The sequence below is a fragment of the Anas acuta genome, unplaced genomic scaffold (genome assembly GCF_963932015.1).
Source record: "Anas acuta unplaced genomic scaffold, bAnaAcu1.1 SCAFFOLD_162, whole genome shotgun sequence".
NCBI lineage: Eukaryota > Metazoa > Chordata > Aves > Anseriformes > Anatidae > Anas > Anas acuta.
This window is the reverse complement of record NW_027076049.1, coordinates 59752-78805: the sequence shown is the minus strand read 5'-3', so window position 1 is coordinate 78805 and position 19054 is coordinate 59752. Positions and strand designations below refer to the sequence as shown.

The following is a 19054-nucleotide window of genomic DNA, read 5'->3' as shown; positions in this document are numbered from 1 at the left end:
TCAAAGCACATCAGTGATTTCTCTATTTCTCAACCTTTCCATCTTCATTGAGATCTCTCATCTGAATTTAGGTATGAGGTGAAGAAGAACACTGCAACCAGCTGAAGCCGTATCAGACACATGCTTCTGCTAGGAAGTCATTCCGAGTGATTCCACGGTGTACTTTAGACAGGTTTGCTCTGGTCCTCTGGACTCAGCATCACCAAGTGATATTTCAAAGCTCTCGGAAGGACCCGTCATTATCTCTGACACTGCAGCCTCCAGTAGGAAGGGGTAAATATTCCTTGCCCTTGTGCAAAGGAACTACTCAGTTAGCTGTTTCTAACCCAAATCTCGTTGTTGTCTTCTATTGACAGACACCACCCGGCTAGCCAAGCTAAACCACTGAAAATGGAAGGAGTGGGACATCTTCCAAAGCCTGCTGCTGCTTCTAAGCAGAACTGCACTGTAGGTGGGGACACAGCAAGAGGACACGTCCAGGCCAGGGTGGAACTGCAAGGCACCTGTCTGAGCCACACAAAGAAGTCAGCGATTCCCAGTTGGAGACTGTTGCTCGACCAGTGACACAGCAGCTGGAGCGCTTCTGGTTGCTGCTGATGGGTTCCCGTGAATCAGCCAGGGATAGGAGCTATGAGAACGACTGAAGCGATCTGAACTTACCTGAAAGAAAGAAGACAAGAGGGGAGGGAAGGGGAGGGAATAAAAGGAAGGGAGGGCGGGGGAGGGTAGGATAGGATAGGATAGGATAGGATAGGATAGGATAGGATAGGATAGGATAGGATAGGATAGGAAAGGATAGGGTAGGGTAGGGTAGGGTAGGGTAGGGTAGGGTAGGGTAGGGTAGGGTAGGGTAGGGTAGGGTAGGGTAGGGTAGGGTAGGGTAGGGTAGGGTAGGGTAGGGTAGGGTAGGGTAGGGTAGGGTAGGGTAGGGTAGCGTGTTAGAGGGGAGGGGAGCATAGGAGAGTATAGGGTAGTGTAGGGGATCGGAGTTTAGGGGAGTGTAGGGTAGGATACGGGAGGGGAGTGTAGGAGAGTGTAGGGGAGGGGGGCATAGGGTAATGTAGGGTAGTGTAGCGAACGGGAGTTTAGGGTAGGATAGGGGAGGGGAGTGTAGGAGTGTGTAGGGTAGTATAGGGGAGGGGAGTGTAGCAGAGTATAGGGACAGGGAGCATAGGGGAGGGGATGGTAGGGGAGGGGAGGAGACGGGAGGGGAGGGGAGGGGAGGGGATGGGGGGAGGGGAGGGGAGGTGAGGCAAAAGTGGGGAGAGGAGGCAAAAGAGGGGAGAGGAGGGGAGGGGTGGGGAGGGGTGGCGAGGGGAGGGGAGGGGAGGGGAGGGGAGGGGAGGGGAGGGGAGGGGAGTGCTACCATAAATAAAATTGCGAAATACATGACATTTTGGATCTGGAGCCAAATCTTTGTGTACATGTCCTCTACCCATAGCCCCACGTGCTGACCACCCACCCGAATCTATCATACTGTTGGTCAGAAAGAACAGGGAGCATAGGGGAGGGCAGGGGAGTGGAGGGAAGGGAAAAGAGGGGATGGGAGGGGTGGGGAGCGCTACCATCAATAAAATTGCCAAATACAATGAAGGAGCAGCAGAGCCTGCAACCTCCATTCCCCAACATCCTCCAACCACCCCCCCACTGCTCCGTGGGAAATAGGTAGAAGAATCAAGACTGAGGTTTAGCCTGGGATGGAGGTAGTGTGGCGAGGTGGTTTTCTGTTTGGTTGGTTGGTTGGTTGGTTGGTTGGTTGGTTGGTTTTAAAGTTTTTAAATTCTCACTGTCTAATTTAGGATAAGAGAGAGAAAGTTGTGTTTACTATTGCCCTGGAGTTTCTGTTGGTCTGGCCACGGAAATGGAGTACTCAAAATCCTCAGGACACTCAGTTTATACCAGATTTATCCTAAAACTGCAGTATTTCTAGGCCCTTGGGATTCTTATCAATTAAAACATACTTTTTCACGCACAGAAGATGCAAAAAAGTGCGTCTACTGCAGTATGCAGACAGAGCCAGTCCTGTCTCTTGATTCCTTCTGCCTTCTGCCTGAAGAGCAGCAGACAATCGAGTTCTTGTCTTCAGTAGCTACGGCCTTAACCAACTGTGCAGTCTGTCCATTCATACACAGAGGAGGAAAAATAGCGTGGAATAACTCCTCTCCTTTGTGCTAACAGAGGAGGGTACAGCTTCCTCACTCCAACCCCACCGAGGCAAACCAGTCAGCAGTGCACGCCAGAGCCTCCGTCTCTTCCCCGTCTCATGATGTGCAGCTGGATCACTCTCCCTTCTATCCCCAGGATCGCTTTCAGCACAGTCCCAGAAGGGTCAGATTCACAGCTTTAGGACCCATCAGAAGAGGCTTGCACTCTTCTGCCACCACACCCCCTATACACATGCAATTTCACACATGCAAAGAGACACCATGGATTGGGGAGTTGCACAGAGAGGAGACCACACCCGTTTGCCTGCCTGCAGTTTGACACCAATAGGGAGGTAATTCCCGTCAGGAGTTTCCATAGAGATGACAGAATATGGCCCTAGGCTCCTGCTGCTTCTTTCAGCCCTAATTCTTCAAATCCATAGGAACGGAAGAAACCTTCCCAGCCAAGTGCTGCATATCTTGAAGGTTGGAGAACCCACAGCCTTCTGCTTCATTTCATTTTAAAGATCAATCCCAATGTCACTCCCATAGAAGTAGTGGAAGCCATCTGGCTGGCTTGGCTTTCTCTCCAAAGAAGACCAAATGAGAGTTGGTCACGGGTGAGGATGAGCCCTGACAGTTCCTGCATTTTGGTTCTCCTGCAGACCACAAAGCTCTCACTGCCTTGCCTGAATTTTAACCCCTTTGGAACCAAATCTACAGATTATCTCTGTAAATCCAAAACAGCACTTATTCACCATGTGAACAACAAATGCCTGGGATGGTTAACAGCACTTAGGTGCAAAGGTCAGATATATGTAGCTGCATGTTACACATTTTTAGTCTGAATAGCACAATTTATCCTTTGACTCCATTTTGCTGTCACGTGGATATCAATTTGCAATCATTTGGTCTGTCCTCCCTTTGGTGGCTTCCGTGAGAAGAATCTAGAAGCTGCCCCCCGTTAGATAACGGCTCCACTGCTGGCCAGAGCCAAGCCAGGAAACGATGTCGCTTGTTCCTCTGGGAGAGCATATTGAAGAAAGGAGAACAAAAATAACAACAAAAAGCTGTTTCACAGGGAGAAAGAGAGGAGAAGCAGCCCTGCAGCCCCCCAGGTGAGTGCAGCAGGAGGGCAGGAGGCAGCAGCAGTTCCCCTGCGGGCTGTGCAGGGAGAGGCCCCCGGTGGAGCAGGCTGTCCCCCTGCACCCATGGGTCCCCCATGGAGCAGATCTCCACGCTGCTGCCCCCCTGTGGGTGGAGGAGCCCCCGGTGGAGCAGGTGGCTGTGGCCTGGAGGAGGCTGCGGCCTGTGGAGAGCCCCCGCAGGAGCAGGCCCCGGGCCGCAGCTGCAGCCATGGAGAGGAGCCCACGGGGAGCAGGGGCAGAGAGGGACCTTGGAGGAGGGAACTGTATCCTCTTTTTTCATCGGTGCTGAGATTGAGGATCAGGATTTCGTGGTAGGAATTTGTTTAGATGAACCAATTTACATCCATATGGGCTTTGTATGTTTGTTTCACCTTGTCTTGCAGGACCATCTTGGCTGGGTCTGCAGTGTTGTGCAAAAGTGAAGTTTTTCACAATAAAGAGCAGCTTTATTTTCGGGGAAAAGGCTGAGGTGGCCTTCATCAGAGTCTTGTGACCTGAAAATGCAGAAAATGGGTGCATGGCTGGCTGGATGGGTGGGTGGGTGGGAGTTGGGAATTCAGCCTTGGGATCAGAACTGGGACATTGTTGGGATAGGAAATGATCAGTGGGATGGGAAGTGATGATGGGGATAGGAACTCATTGGGATGGGATAAATGGGTTTTATTTTTATTGCATTAAATCCACTTTATTGACTGTGTTGTACAGTATGGCGTTGTTTTATTACTATAAAATTATGATGATTATTATTTAATCTTATTAATTAAACAATTTTTATACGTTATTATATTATAAATTATAAATATTAAAATTGATTATATTGTTTTTATTCCTTTTCTACCCTATTAAACTCTCTTTATCCCAGTGCACTGGTTTGGACTTTAGTTTTCCTTCCGAGTCGTTGTGGATTCACTCCGGATGGGGGGACATTAGTGAACGCCTGTGTGCTTCAGATCCAAGGTCACCTTTGCCCTCAACTCAAGATCCATGTTTGCATCTGTTGTCGTGAAACAATGTTAACAACATCAACAAAAAAGTTCCCTACTTGCTAGCAGCATCCCTACGTTTGCTGGGGTCTGCTCTGTGCGTTTTGAAGACCGTTCCATGCTATTCAGCCCCTTCAGGAGGAAATGGATGGTTCTAGGAAAATGCGTCTTGACCTGATGCAAAGCTGTGACTCAGCACCCTGCAGCCCCCGCAACCCCTGGCATTTTACCTGCAGCCCCTCCAACAACTTCCTTCCTTCCTTCCTTCCTTCCTTCCTTCCTTCCTTCCTTCCTTCCTTCCTTCCTTCCTTCCTTCCTTCCTTCCTTCCTTCCTTCCTTCCTTCCTCCCTTCCTTCCTTCCTTCCTTCCTTCCTTCCTTCCTTCCTTCCCTCCTTTCGTTCTGTCTGTCTGTCTGTCTGTCTTTCTCTGTTTCTGTCCAGCACTGATTTTATGGCTACGTGTGCATATCCACAGTGTACAGTTTTCTCCGTTCCGTTTCTTCCCTGAGTCTTGCCCCTCTTCCCTGCAACTGAACAGCATTGCCTTGATCAAGGAAGTGGCAACATGCGGCTTACACAGTAAACTGCTGAAATTACAGCTATAACCATGGAGCACAGCTGCCGATCAACACAAGACCACCAATCGCTCACATTTCTAAACTGCTCGTCACAATTCTTCCGTATGTAGGCTGTGATGCTGCTCATCTCTTAAGCACCCATCCATTTCTTCTCTTCCCAGACCCTCAAGGTGTCCTGGTCAAACCACCTCCCTTCCTCTTGCCCCATCTGGCTCTCCCACCTTCCTTTTCCCTCAAGGCTCAACTTTTTTTTTTTTTTTTTCAGCATAGGAGCTCCATAGAAGCTGCTGCTGCCCACCTCCGAGTTGACTAGGGCTGAACTACTGAAAAAGAAAAGAAAATCTATAAATAAGAGTGAGAGATGGTGAATACCTAACCATCTCTTAAAAGCAGGATTTTAAGAGAATAAGTAATTGATAAATGGAGTTAAGATCGGAGGGAAAAAAATCCACTGTTGCAATCAATAGAGTTAAGAAGTTTTTCAAGTACATTAGGAACAAAAATTAGAGTAATGACACAGATCTGATATGGGATGGGTATTGCTTCAGTGAGAAATGATGGAAAAAAACACAACACAACACATGTGTATGTGTTGTTGGGTATTTGTAAAAAAAAAAAGAAAAAAAAACAGGTTAATGAAAACTGCATGCTCAATTAGATGATTTTTTTGTTGTCATTGGTAGGGAATTGTGTGCTTTACAACACAGTATGTGTTATATATATATATTATATATGTTTTATATATGTTTTAATAAAATAAGGAAATTATATTTTTTTTCTACGTTTGTGGTTTCCAAACTGTAGTTAATAAACATTAAACAAGACGCAATAGGATCTCGTTAACTCTTTTGTTTGAAAAAACAGTGGCCCTGATGGAGAGGTGCAAGTGAGAGGAGACAATATTCAGTATTTCTCTAAATTGTCATTTACTGGTGAAGATGAAAGTCTGCAGTTCATGTTCATTACACTAGCATGACAAAATGACCACAAGGGGGACTGTCTGGTAGTGAAAAGGAACTTCAGCATGGATTAAAAATCTTTGCCTTTCTTTATTCTGAACTGTTTTTCTTATGGCTGCTAGAGAGAGATTCTCTGCCTTAGAAATAAAACTGCCCAGGCTGTTCTGATAAACCTGTAGGGTTAAGGCACTTCTACCAAAACAGATTTCAAAAGGCAAGAAGTCAAAAAGCAACAATTCAGTAATCTGTGTACGCTTATATATTAAGTTTTAAGATAACCTGGTTTAACCTGGTTTATATTTAGTTCACACAAATTAACCAAACATAGCAGCATACAACCTAAGAAAAGCTTAAGAAATTTATTAGATGCACAGATAAAGTGCTGTAACAGAGAAACTTGTGTAAATCTATTCTAAAATAAATAAGGTACAGTTAAACCACCTTTGACTCGTTTTAACTCGGAAAGAAATAACCTAAGTTTTAATCATTTGAATTTTAAGGTCAAGGTGAAATATACCATAACTATAACAGTGGTTGTGATCTGTATCAACTATTTGAGTCTCCTGTTCCTCTTGAGGTCTCCCAGAAACAGGAAGGCTATTGCAAAATGTATACATTAGACATAGCTCCTTTTACAGAAACATTTTTGGAATAAAGTCTGGTTGCTCAAATACATGTTAAAATATTTAACAAGGAAACAATTTTCTCCTGATCCAGTCGATCTTTTAAACAAGACAATGTATTTTTCCTATGATGCAGCCCACAGGAGGGAACAGAAGTAAACATCCTCCTTAACTGAAGACTGTTTTGCTTGAAGAACTAAACTATTGCATTATTATATGAGAGCAAGAAATATCCATTTGGGTTATCCCTTTCTCCAAACATGGTGCCCAGTGATACATGTATTTTTGCCTTAATCTCAAAGGCCCGTTTGTCTCCAGATAAGGTACGTTAAAAAGAGATTCCCTTTAAGCATCTTATCACAAGAGGTCTTACTGCCTTTCCATCCGGGGAAGCTTGTGTGTTAAACTGCCCTTGGAGTTTTGGATGCTACTAGATTTCTGTGCTCTGTTATCCATAATTTCAGGCACTTCGGGGCTAACATGGCTGTTTAAGTCAATGCAATAATATTACCAATATATTCAATACTCAGAAGAGTCACCACAGTTTCCTTCACACACTCAGGATTTCAAATTCTTCTTCCAATTCAAATAGCTTGTCAGTAGATTCAATGAGTTCTGGAAAAAAAGATAAAGAAAAAAATGCTTCTAAAGACATGCCTGATTTTGTTCACTTAAAAAAAAAACTTTGAAAGACGTATTCCAGAAAAGTACTTTGTAAGAGTGAAAAAAAAAAAAAATCTGTGCTAGCAATTGTATGGCTTGTTTGGATACATGCCTGCTATATATTGCTTGACACTCACAAAGGATAGTTATTCTACCTGTGATTATTCTTTTATTTGCTAACGAGGAACATAACATTGCACAATTAGGCTTTTAATCGGTGCCTTACCTGCTCCTGTGGTTGTCACTTCTGGTTTTGTTGGAGGTATGAAAGGAGGCCAGTGTGGCGGGTGCTTCTGGACCAGCTCCAACATCCGTAGACTCTGCTGCTTTAGAATCTCCTGAGGACAGAATGCTTTCATTTTAAAAGCTGGCTCGGGAGACGCTTCAAACACAAAACGTGTCTGCTTAATTGAAAGTGTTTTTTAATTACGCATGTCCATCAGGAAAAAAAAGTCTTTATACAGACATACTGTGAAATCCAAGCACCATGGTCTCTGTAATACATCCCTAGTTAAAACACATCTGGAAGACAGATCTCTTGAACTGTACTACAAATTATCAGTCTTATCATCTTTTGATATCAGCTTTGATATCTGCAAACCTGTAATTTTGTTTACATGTAGCAAGCACACTAGGAATGTACAATATTTTCTGCTTTTTAAAAGAAAGTTGCTTGCATAGAACTCTCCTCAAGTTTTCTGTTGATCAATAGCACAAAAGACAGATCTATCAGCTCCTCCAAAGGGGAAAAAAAAAAAAAAAAACGCATCAGATTTTGAAGGACAGGTTTTGGTCAGGAAAAAAGGTGTTCCTGAAGCCAAACGCTATTCCTCTTCAAAGAGAAGTTACCTTCTGTCCTGTATTTCAGTTATTTACAAACTGTTTTCCTTAGATGATTTTTTTTTTTTTTTAAATAAATGCCTTTAGAGGTTGATGGTACTTTACATTCAGACGTCTGGTGCTTAGCTTAACAGCTGCATGCAGAAACATCCTCAAGTCTGTTTCCTGTGGCAGCCAGCACCTTCTGTTCTCCTTAGATCAGCAGGAGCTAGAGGCCTGCAGCACTTACAGAATCAGATCTTTAAGATAGCAGGGACTAACAGTCATAATTAGAACACGCAATCTATTATGTCAAACAATAAAAAAGGATCAGGAAGCAAATCATTGACACATCACTACAATATGGCAGTTAAACCTTAGTCATTTAGTGAGAATTAGAAGTTAAAAGCAAGTGTCACCCAGTAACACCTTCTAGTGTGGATGTTTACACCCATTTTCCAACTGGCAGGGTTTGTGGCTGGTAAAGTGCTGAACAATTTCCAATTATCAATTCAGTAGTATTGCCTTACCCTGATGCTTTAATGCATTCTTCTCCATGGCTCATACAATTTGTATACAAAGGAAAATGCAAAGGAAAATTTTACAAAAAACAAACAATAAAAAACAGACTTTATAAAGAACAAATCGAGATGCTAAGTTCCCACTCTTACCTTTTGTACAAGACTACACCGGTTATCAAAATCACATTCTTCTTTGCAAAAGAAGCCCTTAGGGGAAAAAACAAACACACAGAGTTTTACCTTTGCTGATGGTAGGTATGTGGTACCAGCAGGTAAGGCGGTTTGACCTCTGATACAGTAATGCCCTGTACGATCAGTAGATATAAGACTCCAAATATGTGGCAGCTCTAGGGAGAGAACCCACGGGGAGAACAAGGCCCTGCAAACCCCTAACGAAACAGTCAAGCAAAAAATAGCAGCAGCTCCTGTGTGCTCCTCCATGGAGCGCCACCCAGTTCCTACAGTCCAGGTATCAGCAGAAGCTGAAAACTTGTAGATGATGGACCACCTAAGGAACATGTCCATTCTGGTATCTATACTGAAAATATTTGCTCTTCATTATGATTTTGTCTGTCTCGTTGCATCATGCCACATTTTGCACAGTTACGTAGTTAAGTATTAAAACAAAACAAAACAAAACAAAACAAAAAACTTTCTAAAAAGCAGCAGTATTAAAAAACAGGTATGTGAATGAATGACAGATACCGGTATCTTTACAGATTGTTTAAAGCTTTAGAAACACATCCCACTGGTGACAACTGCCAATCATCCAATCACAGGATACTGGCATGGGATCAGATCCAATTTTTTCAAATACCACAGTACCCCCATGACATTTTGGGTGAATTACAAATAATACATTTGTATTTGTAATTTGGGGTGAAATACAATAATTCCACTTAAACATTTTTAACTTATGATAGAAAGTAAGTTTAAGTAACTTGTCTAGAGGTGACCAAACATAAAGTAGTGATAGAATAAAACACGTAAACCTGTTTCAGTTCCTTGCTCTGACCATTATAATGACTCTTGAAAGAAGTAAAAGCTGCTCAGTAAAGAAAACAAAGCGAGCTCCCTACAGTACAGACAGCTCCCCGCTTGCCCTAAGATTCTCCATGTAGTTATGTACAAACTACTATGTGTTGATCACAGAAGACAGCTTTGTGATCTTGGTTCTGTTCAAGGAGATGCATTGCTGCCCTTACCAATGTAGAGAGACATTACTTTGAGATAAAGTATATGCATTCAAGATTTCCTGACACTTACTAAAGCTACTGAAGGGTCCAAATTCATGATCTTCATTCTATGTGGGGCTTCCTGGCAGTGGAAACTCTCATCGTCAACCGTGCCATTTTCTTCTGAATCTACAAAGCTTTGAGTGGTGTGAGGGTCCAGATAGATCAGCTCATTGCCTGGATGGGTAAAAGCCGTATGTTAAAAATAAGCAAGTGACATTAATAAGCACTTGGTCCAGAACTGTAAAATAGAAATTAGATTGCCATCGCAGTCAGTATAATCTAGGCTTTCCAGCTAGGGATTCTTTAAGAGAATCGGAAGGTTTAGACACAACGTTTCCCACAGGGTATTTAGTATAACTTCCTATTGTGACCTATTACTGTAATTTTTTGGTTGGTTATGTTCTATCTTTGTCACATACTTTTATTTTTCCATGTGAGATCCAGTACTTTTTTTTTTTTTTTTTTTTTTAAATCTCAAGTGTTGTAAACACTAACATTTGACAGATTAAAAGGTACAGGATGTTCACAGATGCAATCTGTAATCCCATTAGGCATTCATTCAGAAATTGGAACAAAAAAGCCTAACTAAAACAGGTTAGGTTTTACAAAAGTACAAAATAGGGTTGCAAAATTTTGGCCCAAAGTGGGGTGAAATCTGAAGGAATGCATTTTAAATTAATTAGAGCAATACTTAATAACAGAAGGTATGCAAAAGGTGAAAAAGATACTGCTATCAGAAACAGTTTTGAAATACAAGAAAATAAAAGTGACATTTGACCAATACACTTGTCAAATGCTATCAGCTATTCTTAGTATGCTGCTCTTGTTGATGTCATCACTTATTTTTACACCTAGCTTTGCTGTTAACTTTCTGCTCCTGTTAAGGATCATCTCACACTGTTTCTAAACTCTTTTAGATATGCTTCTTCATTTATTTTATTCTATTCTCATCTTTCTTTACTTCTAGAGGTTCACGCTTAGACTCCTTACTATTTCCCCTTCAAAAAATGTTCTCTTTTGATCATCTGCACATTTGGAATAAGTTTCTTTTTTCCTTACCTAAAAATCCTATGAAATAATAGGCATTATTTGGTTTCCCTCCTAATGCTCCCAAAGACTGTGGCATCGTAAAGCATTCCTAGGAGTTCAAAAGGAATAAAGGAAATTGTAATTCATTTCTTTACTGACATCACAGATACCCAAACTTATTTGACAGTAACGAGCAATGAATTGAAAGGAAACCTTACTTTAAATGCATCAATATATACGGGATTTATGTGATTTATCCCTATTCGTAGAGGTATAATAAGCAAGAGGGGTTTCCAGCCTGTGCAGAGTCCTCCTGCGTTCTTGCTTCGGCCAAGAGCACTTCTGTGCAAATGTGCACTTCTGTGGGACGCGCTGCTGCTCTGAGGAGGGCACCAGCACATTTTTTCTGCGGGAATAAAACTAGAAATCAGTCAACGCACAGAGGAACACAAAGCAGATCTTCCTCTCAGTAGTGAATTAAGCTAGTTTGCCAGGGATCTTTATAGGGCACCCAAGACAAAACGAGCCGGGCATGGCAATTACAGCTATTTAGTAGAAGTAATTCTAGCAGACAGTATGTGCTGGCACGTCCAAGTGAGACGTTAGATAAATGATTGGGGGATGACAATTTAAGACTGCAGTGACATGTACTATTAATGTTATTAATACTGTCAAGCTTTGCCTATAAAACGACAGAGAAATGAAATGGCAGCAATGATGACAGTAGAAATTCTTCAAGGAGCTCTTCACATCCAGTGATGTGAGCACAAAGTTGGCATCAGGGATCAGAAAAACACAACTGAGTTTGTATGTCCTTCTTCCCTCTTCTTACCCTTGCAAGACAAAGCCATGGCCCCCCAAGTATTTGTTCATGTTTAGATACATGCTGGCAAATGGAGTCAAGTCAGAAACTGTTACCAGAAAACTGATGAGGTGTCACTTCCTGATGTCTTCAATGACCACCGTATTGCCCATACATACATAAACTGCTAATGAATTCCATTCATCAAATAAAGCAAGCTTCCTAGAAAACATTAAGGTACTAATTAATATAAACTAGTTGGATCAAAAGGGTAGCTTTACACTCAGAACCATTTGATTTATTTATTTTTTTTTCTTAAGAAAAAACATCCTTTCTGCATTTTTTAAAGTCTCCATGTAAGAAAAAGAAAACTTTAAACATTAAATGTTTAATATCTTTAGAAAAATAGGTACTGAGTGGTACCAGGAAAAACATATGCGCTGCACCATGTGCAAACTGTTTTTTCTTACTGCTAAGTGCAGTGACAGTAACAGTCCAACTACATCAAGTTTATTACTTTTTATTGCACTCGACAGTCTCTGCAATGGGTTCTTGCCCAATTGTGTCTTTTCTCATCTGGAAAAGAAAAAAAATCCTATGCCAGTTTTGCAGATTACTTTTTGCTTAAGAAATTCCACTGAATTCAGTGGAATTACTTCTGCCTGAGCCTGCGTGCACAGCAGAAATGGGGCATTAAAAGCTAAATCAGCTAAGGGTTTGGGGCACCAAAACTTCAGTGGGAGACAGCAGCACACAGTTTTATGTCCACTTCTGCAAAATCCAAACCTTTGGGGAAGAGAGCTACACTCTTAAGCTGCACTGGCAGAATTAGCTGTTTCAAATAAGCCAGAAAGAAATGGGGGTGAGTGTTTCACCATGAAAAACTTGGCCATGAAAGATCTGGAGTCCAGGGCATGCTTCAGCTCCCCTCCCTCTTCAGATCATGTGCCTGTTCCAGGGTGTCAAAGACTTGCTGCTGAGCTCGCAGGACCTGTAGCCTAGCCCCTGCCTGAGGTAAGACACCTCCACGTACCCCTGGAGAACTGAGCAGCCTCAGTTCCTTTCAGTGTGGCTCCCAGACTATGAGGAGCTGCCCATCTTTATCCAGTAGCCTTGCTGGCAGAACTGCTGCTCAGAAAGGGAGGAATTGCAGCTCAGTTCCCTCCTCAGCCGAGATGGCTTCTCTCTGATGTTTCACACCACCACTCCGACCTACACGGTGGCACTCTCGACCTGCCAGAGCTGTGCCACTGTGCAGAAAGGAATATACATCTGTGGTGTGACTGGTGAGGGCATGCAGACGGCATAGCAGGAGACTTTCCTGCAGTTTCTTCTCCTCAGGCTCTTCCTTTATTAAAATTTAGAGGTCACCCATTCCCAACTCAGTACCTGCACACCGAGCTGTGGCATGACATTCCATGCTGCACTTGTAAATAGATGGCAAGTACATTCCTGACTGTGGGACAGGGGGAGATGCAGCCTTCAAAACTCTGCCTGGGCCTTGTCTTGGCTGCCCCAGGGGAGTACGTTCTGAATGAGACTGGTATGATCTCACTTACTTTAGTACTTGAGCAACTGTATTTGGTCCAAACCATTCTCCAATTGACTTCCCCTCTCCAACACCCACCTGTGCTGTTTTCAGAGTGAAAAAAAGACACACGTACACAAAATCAAAGAAAAATGAGACCATAAAGAATGTGGGAACAATATACAGTAAATACCGTGACTGTCAAACATTCTAGAGTAACTGCAATCTGTATTTAGCAATAACACTTATTTTCTCAATCTATGCTCTTTTCAAAACTTAGGGAGTGCCAGTTTCTTTAATAAACAAAAGGCTTCTAAACTATAATGAGAATTACAAGTTAACAAATGTTAGTGCCCCTTATTACAAATTACAGCAATAAGCTACAAGACTGTCTATTCTAACATTACTGACTCTGGTACCCAAGGCTTACAGAGTTTATCAAGAGCTAGATTCTAGTACATGGCTTTATTTAGGTCTCAGGGAATGTTTCTGTACTACTAGTCTTTGCGCCCATCTGCATACCTTTTTATTTTTGTATAAGCATACACATTGTCTTCACATCCACTTTTTAAAATTGTGAATTAACATACTGCAAATTAGTGATTCAACACAGTAGGAATTTCAGTGGAAAAAAACTGAAAGTTTATGTTTGTTCTTACCCATCTGGTGGATTGAATAACAGCAAGCCTTCCTGTCGAGAAAGCATCGTAGGATTCTGTGATATTCTTCTGGTTGTTTTTTGTGTTTTTCCCATTGCCAATCTGAAAGGAAAAATTGATATAGAATAAAAAATGGTGACGTTTTCATTACACTGATCAAATGTCTAGACAGCAGAAAGCTTTATAATGAGATGTTAAAAGACATTTCAATTCATCTCAAATATTTACATTTTGTGTAGAGCTCCTAGAATTCCAAGCTTGTTATTTATCATCAAGCTGCCCTTTATCATCATAGGCTAGATTGTAAAAACAGGGAAAATAAAACAAAACAAAAACATCAACTGCAAACATATTCTGACGGATCATGCTGCGTGTTGATAGCCATTCCAGTATCTATGAGCTTCCAAGATTATTTAAAAGTACAGGCTGTGTTTAGACCTTGTTGGATTTCTAAGCACCCATTAAATAACAACATAAGATCCATACAGAAAGTCCAAACACTCCACTGGCAGCATCCTGGGATGTGACATGCATGCTTAAGAGCTTGCACCAGGGGGGTTTGGACCTCGTGCTGCTGACAAGCGAGTAGTGAAGAGAAGGGTAAGAGCACTGTCCCACGGTGGCAGGTTTTCCCTTGGCCTCAACTTGGGTGTTACACTAAAAGGTTTATAAAATAATGGCGACAGGATTCCCCATTTGTTCTCCTTCTATGCCTATTTCTCTGCTTCAGGCTGGGATGATTTCACCCAGCTGAATATGAATTGATTCATTAGGAACTGTTACCAGGGCATCAAAGAAAGTCTCACTAATAAATTCAGGGTTTGTGCTTTTAATGGAGTACTTACGAAGAAGCGTCTGCAGACAATACCGAAGTTCCCTCAGGACCAGCACTCACCTCTCCCTAAGTGTCTGCAGATCAGTGCTTGGGCCAGCATCATCTGCCCGCATCGCAGCATACATCCCCAGACAGCGTCCGACGAAGGACCCGTGCCTCCTGTTAGGAAAGTTCATCACAATCAGTGCAGGCTTTCAACTGGGTGCAGCACCACAGAGGACATTTCAGAGTGCTAGAAAACAGATAGGGCTGCTGAAGCCTCCATGAACTGTCCTACAGATAAAAGGCACAGAGCAAGACTTTGGTTCCATGCTGTTGGTCTAATTCTAATCTCTGCATTGCACAAATAAACACAATTCATTTATTCCTTGTGGAGCTGACTTACTCTTTTCATTCTTCAAGCAGCATTCACAAACCATTTACTGCATGCTATACAACATGATCACCTGTTTACATACAGACATAAATAAACACTGATTTTAATAATCTTCATGTTTGCATAAACAGTTAAAATGATGCTCAAAATGCGCTAATACTCTAGAAATATTTTCCCAGCCTACGATGCCATCACTTATCTTGCTATTTCATTTAGAACAATGCAGCAAATCTGCAGTATACTCACCAATAGGCGAAAACTTTCTTCTATACGTAAACCACACGTAAACCACAGTAAACCACACGTGAACACACCTTGGCTTATTGTCTGACTTTGGCTTATGGTGCGTCTGTTGCTGTGTCCAGCACAGTGCAGCCCCTAAATTGCTACCAAAACCTTGCCACAAACCTCAATCCCCCTCTTAAAAGAGACCCTCTTGTTTGTTGCCCTTCTTTCGACACTCTCTAACAGTTTTATGTCTTCATACATATATATACAACAAAACATCAAAGAGCTCAGCAAGGTCCACCAAGGAAAGGAAGCAATGCAGGAGAAAGAAGACAGGACAACAGGGAGAATGGGCAGCATAAGGGAGGAGGCAGCCAGTGGCCTTAAAAACAAAGCCTAAAAAATAACTTCCACTAGTGGGACATAGTGAATTGGAGCTCTGGGGTCTGCATCTAGAAATGTCTTTTCTATTTATCGTGTTGTTGCGGAGATGGGTCCTCTGGCTTTGGTTGTGTTTTTTCATGTTGGGCAATTATCTCCCAAGAAGAACCCCCTGTGGGACAGAAAGGTAGAGGTGTGCTCCAGAAACACAGTGATGGCAAGGAGTCCTCCACTTCATTCTGGCATTTTTTTCCAGCTGGAAGCATTCCCAGTTGTCAACGGAATTGGTTTTGAGGAGTAGGAAAGACAGCATTGCTGGATTTCTGCTTTCTCCTCCATCCTATCAGACCACATCATGAGAGTTGTCTTTGTTTGATGTTCTTATGTCGCGTTCTGTTATTCTACATTTTTTTCTCTCTGATGTGATTTTATGTTCTTCTGTTATGTTATGTTCTTATGTTCACAACAGGACTCCTTGCCAACACCGCCTCACAGACACCTGGGCCAAAGAGCAGGGCCTTGAGCGGCTAGCTCACCATGACAGAGCTCATTTCCTTCCCAGTAGCTGCCAGGTGCCCTCTGGGGGCATTTCGGGGCTACAGCATGGGAAGACTTCTTTGGGGTGGGAAGCCATTGGGCTAGGAAATGGGCAATGTTCCCTAGGAAGGAAATCCCTGGGAAGCAAAAGCCTTGGGATGGGAAGTCTTGAATGGGGTGGGTACCATTCCCTGGGGAAGGAAGTGCTTGGAGAAGTCCTCCAAGAGAGGGGAATTCTTTGGGACGAGGTCTCTTTGGCTGAAGAAACGCTTCGTGTTGATGGGGCAGATTTCGTCTGGGTTGCTGGGAATGTGCCATGCGGTGAAATGGCAAGGATGGGCACTGCCGCTGAAGCCGAGAAGCTGGTCGTGGGCTGGGCAAGCCTTGGGCCGGGCAAGTGGTGGTGTGGAAGCGTCCTGGGCATGGCAAGTGCTGCGTGGGAGGGCAAGCCTGCTGGGGATGGCCAAGTCTTGCGCTGGGCAGCCTGCTTGGCTCCAAAGCCTGCAGTCCTCCCCAAGATGTCGGCGAGGGGCTGGTCAGCCGTTGGGACGGAACCCCCGTTGCCCGCGTTCCCCAAGCAACCGCCCCACTCTCCAGCCACCATGGCAGGTCCAGCAGCCGGCTCCCGCTCCTCCCGGGGCTGCGGCCCTGCTGGCGAGCCCAGCGCCCCAGAGCTCAGCCCAGCGCCCTTTTTCCCACAGAAGGTTTCCCCAGACGGCTTCCGCGGCTTCCGCAGATGCAAAACTCCCCCTTCGTCGTCCCAGCCGTGCCGCCAACGGTGGCTGCCTGGCTGCTTCCCTCCCTCCCCGGAGCGATGGCGCTGCCCTTGCAGCCCCCGCAGGTACCCACCCTCCCCTCCGCGCTGCCCCAGGCCACCGTCTGGCACGTGGTGCCGGGGGTCCAGGGGCAGGTGCTGCAGCTCCCCGCCAGGGTGCAGCTGCCACCTGGGGGGCACCTCCCAGCCCAGGGGCACCACCTGCAGCTTGGGCAGCTCCCCGCCGCCGCCGTGGGGCAGCTCCCTGCTGTGGGGCAGCTCCCCCACAGCGCTCCTGTGGGTGCCCCCAGTGTCTCCCAGCCCCTGCTGATGTGGACGGGGACGCTGGTGCCCCAGGATGGTGCTCCCCTCTGCTTGGGGCCCAGGGCCGTGCTCCATGGGGAGCTCCTGCACCCCGCAGGCACCTGCCTGCTGCAGGCCCCTGCCTACCCCGGCCCCCCACCACTCCTCGTGCCGGGGCCTCCGCTGCGGGGGCAGGCGCTCCCCGCGCCCCGCACCCTCAGCAGCAGCCGGGGGCAGCTGCCGGAGCCCTGCTTGCATGCCGTGGGGCTCAGCGAGGACCAGGGGCCCCCGCTGCCCGGCCCCACTCCCCCCGAGCCTGCCCAGGCTCCAGCGACCGCCAGCACCCAGACGGCGACGCCCGACGGTGAGTTTGGGGCTGGCCCAGCCGGCCGCTGGGCGCCCCACACCCAGGAGCCATGGCAAAGCTGGCAGCGGGGGATGCTTGGGGGATTGCATTGGCTTGCTTTTTCCTCAGCGGCGACACTTGCAGAGGTGCCTGAGGAGCCCCTGGAGCTGCTGGAGCTGGGCCCCGATGCCTTCGCCGAGGCCTTTCCCCAGCTGGCAGGGGACAGCCAGCAGCTGCAGCACCTGCAGGACCAGCTCCCGGCCGACCTGGACAGCTCCGGCTTGGAGGAGCTGCTCAGCTGCCTCGATGCCGTGGAGCCCCAGGACGCCTTCGCTGCTGTCCCCAGCAGTCCTGTCCTCAAGCGCTTCCTCTCGCAGCTGCCCGACCTCTGCGAGGACATCGAGGAGCCCAGCACACAGGGACTGGCAGCCACCAGAGCGCTGGGTGAGGTCCCCTCAAGCCCTGGGCTGCACCCCGACAAGGTGCAGGCTGGGCGGGCGCTGCAGCCCCCTGCAGCTGCTGTGCCGCCACTCAGCTCCCCCCTCAAGCCTGCAGCCCGGCCCCAGCTCAGGAGAGCCCTGCCCAAAAGGCCCCCCCTGCAGGAATTCATCCCTGCCCGCAGGAGAACCCTGCCCCAGCCTCCCTTGGCTCCCCTCAAGAGGCGCCCCGACCCTGACTGCCTCCCTGCCCGCAAGAGACCCCTGCCCCAGCCTCCCCAGGCTCCCGTCCAGAGCCCCCCCGACCCTGACTTCCTCACTGCCCTCAGGAGAGCCCTGCCCAAGCCTCGCCTGAGTCCCCTCCAGAGACCCTCCGACCCTGCCCGCAGGAGACCCATGCCCAAGCCTCTCCCCAAAAGGCCCCCCCAGCAGGAATTCATCCCTGCCCACAAGAGAACCCTGCCCCAGCCTCCCTTGGCTCCCCTCAAGAGGCCTCAACTCATCCCAGCCCTCAGGAGAGCCCTGCCCAGTCCCCCTCGCAGTCCCCTCCAGAGCCCCCCGCTCTGGAGGGGACTGCCCACGGCTCTGCCCACGCAGCCGCGCACGCTGCAGCGTCCGGCGCAGCCCCGCGGGGACTACGTGCCCTGCGTGGGGCCCTGGGCGGGCAGCGACGCAGCGCCCACACCGCTGGAGGAGCAGGAGTCGTCGGTGCCCATCACGCCGCAGCAGCGTCCCGAGCGGGAGCGCCTCAAGAAGCTGGCCCAAGAGGAGCGGCAGCGGGCAGCCCACCACATGAAGATCGGCCCCGGGCAATTCTTCGAGCAGCGGCAGAAGGACCACGCCAGAGCCTACTCTTACGGCTACCCGTGACCGACCTCGGGCTTCTCCTCGACGGCCCCCGCAGCACCATCATCAGATCAGGGGATCAGAACTGGGACGTTGTTGGGATAGGAAATGATCAGTGGGATGGGAAGTGATGATGGGGATAGGAACTCATTGGGATGGGAAAAATGGGTTTTATTTGTATTAAATTTACATTTTAAAATTTTATTTAATTTCCTGGGATTTATTATTTATTTAATTAAATCCACTTGATTGACTGTGTTGTACAGTATGGCATTGTTTCATTATTATAAAATGATAAGTATTTAATATTATTAATTA

General features: G+C 46.1%; 1 protein-coding gene and 1 long non-coding RNA gene across 2 annotated transcripts; both read right to left on the bottom strand.

The window, feature by feature from the left end:
• Positions 1-6151: 6151 nt before the first annotated feature.
• LOC137848886 (cysteine protease ATG4A-like) lies at positions 6152-10812 on the bottom strand. Its single transcript, XM_068668382.1, has 5 exons — positions 10735-10812; positions 9704-9849; positions 8588-8644; positions 7324-7435; positions 6152-7049 (listed from the first exon to the last, which is right to left on the bottom strand). The coding sequence occupies exons 1-5, from the start codon at positions 10799-10801 to the stop codon at positions 6985-6987; spliced, it is 447 nt and encodes a 148-aa protein (XP_068524483.1). The 5' UTR covers positions 10802-10812; the 3' UTR covers positions 6152-6984.
• A 1499-nt stretch (positions 10813-12311) lies between these two features.
• Positions 12312-14686, bottom strand: LOC137848887 (uncharacterized). The gene is made up of 3 exons (XR_011091559.1): positions 14589-14686; positions 13694-13795; positions 12312-13138 (listed from the first exon to the last, which is right to left on the bottom strand). It is a non-coding gene; the product is annotated as an uncharacterized lncRNA (long non-coding RNA).
• Between the last annotated feature and the right edge of the window lie 4368 nt (positions 14687-19054).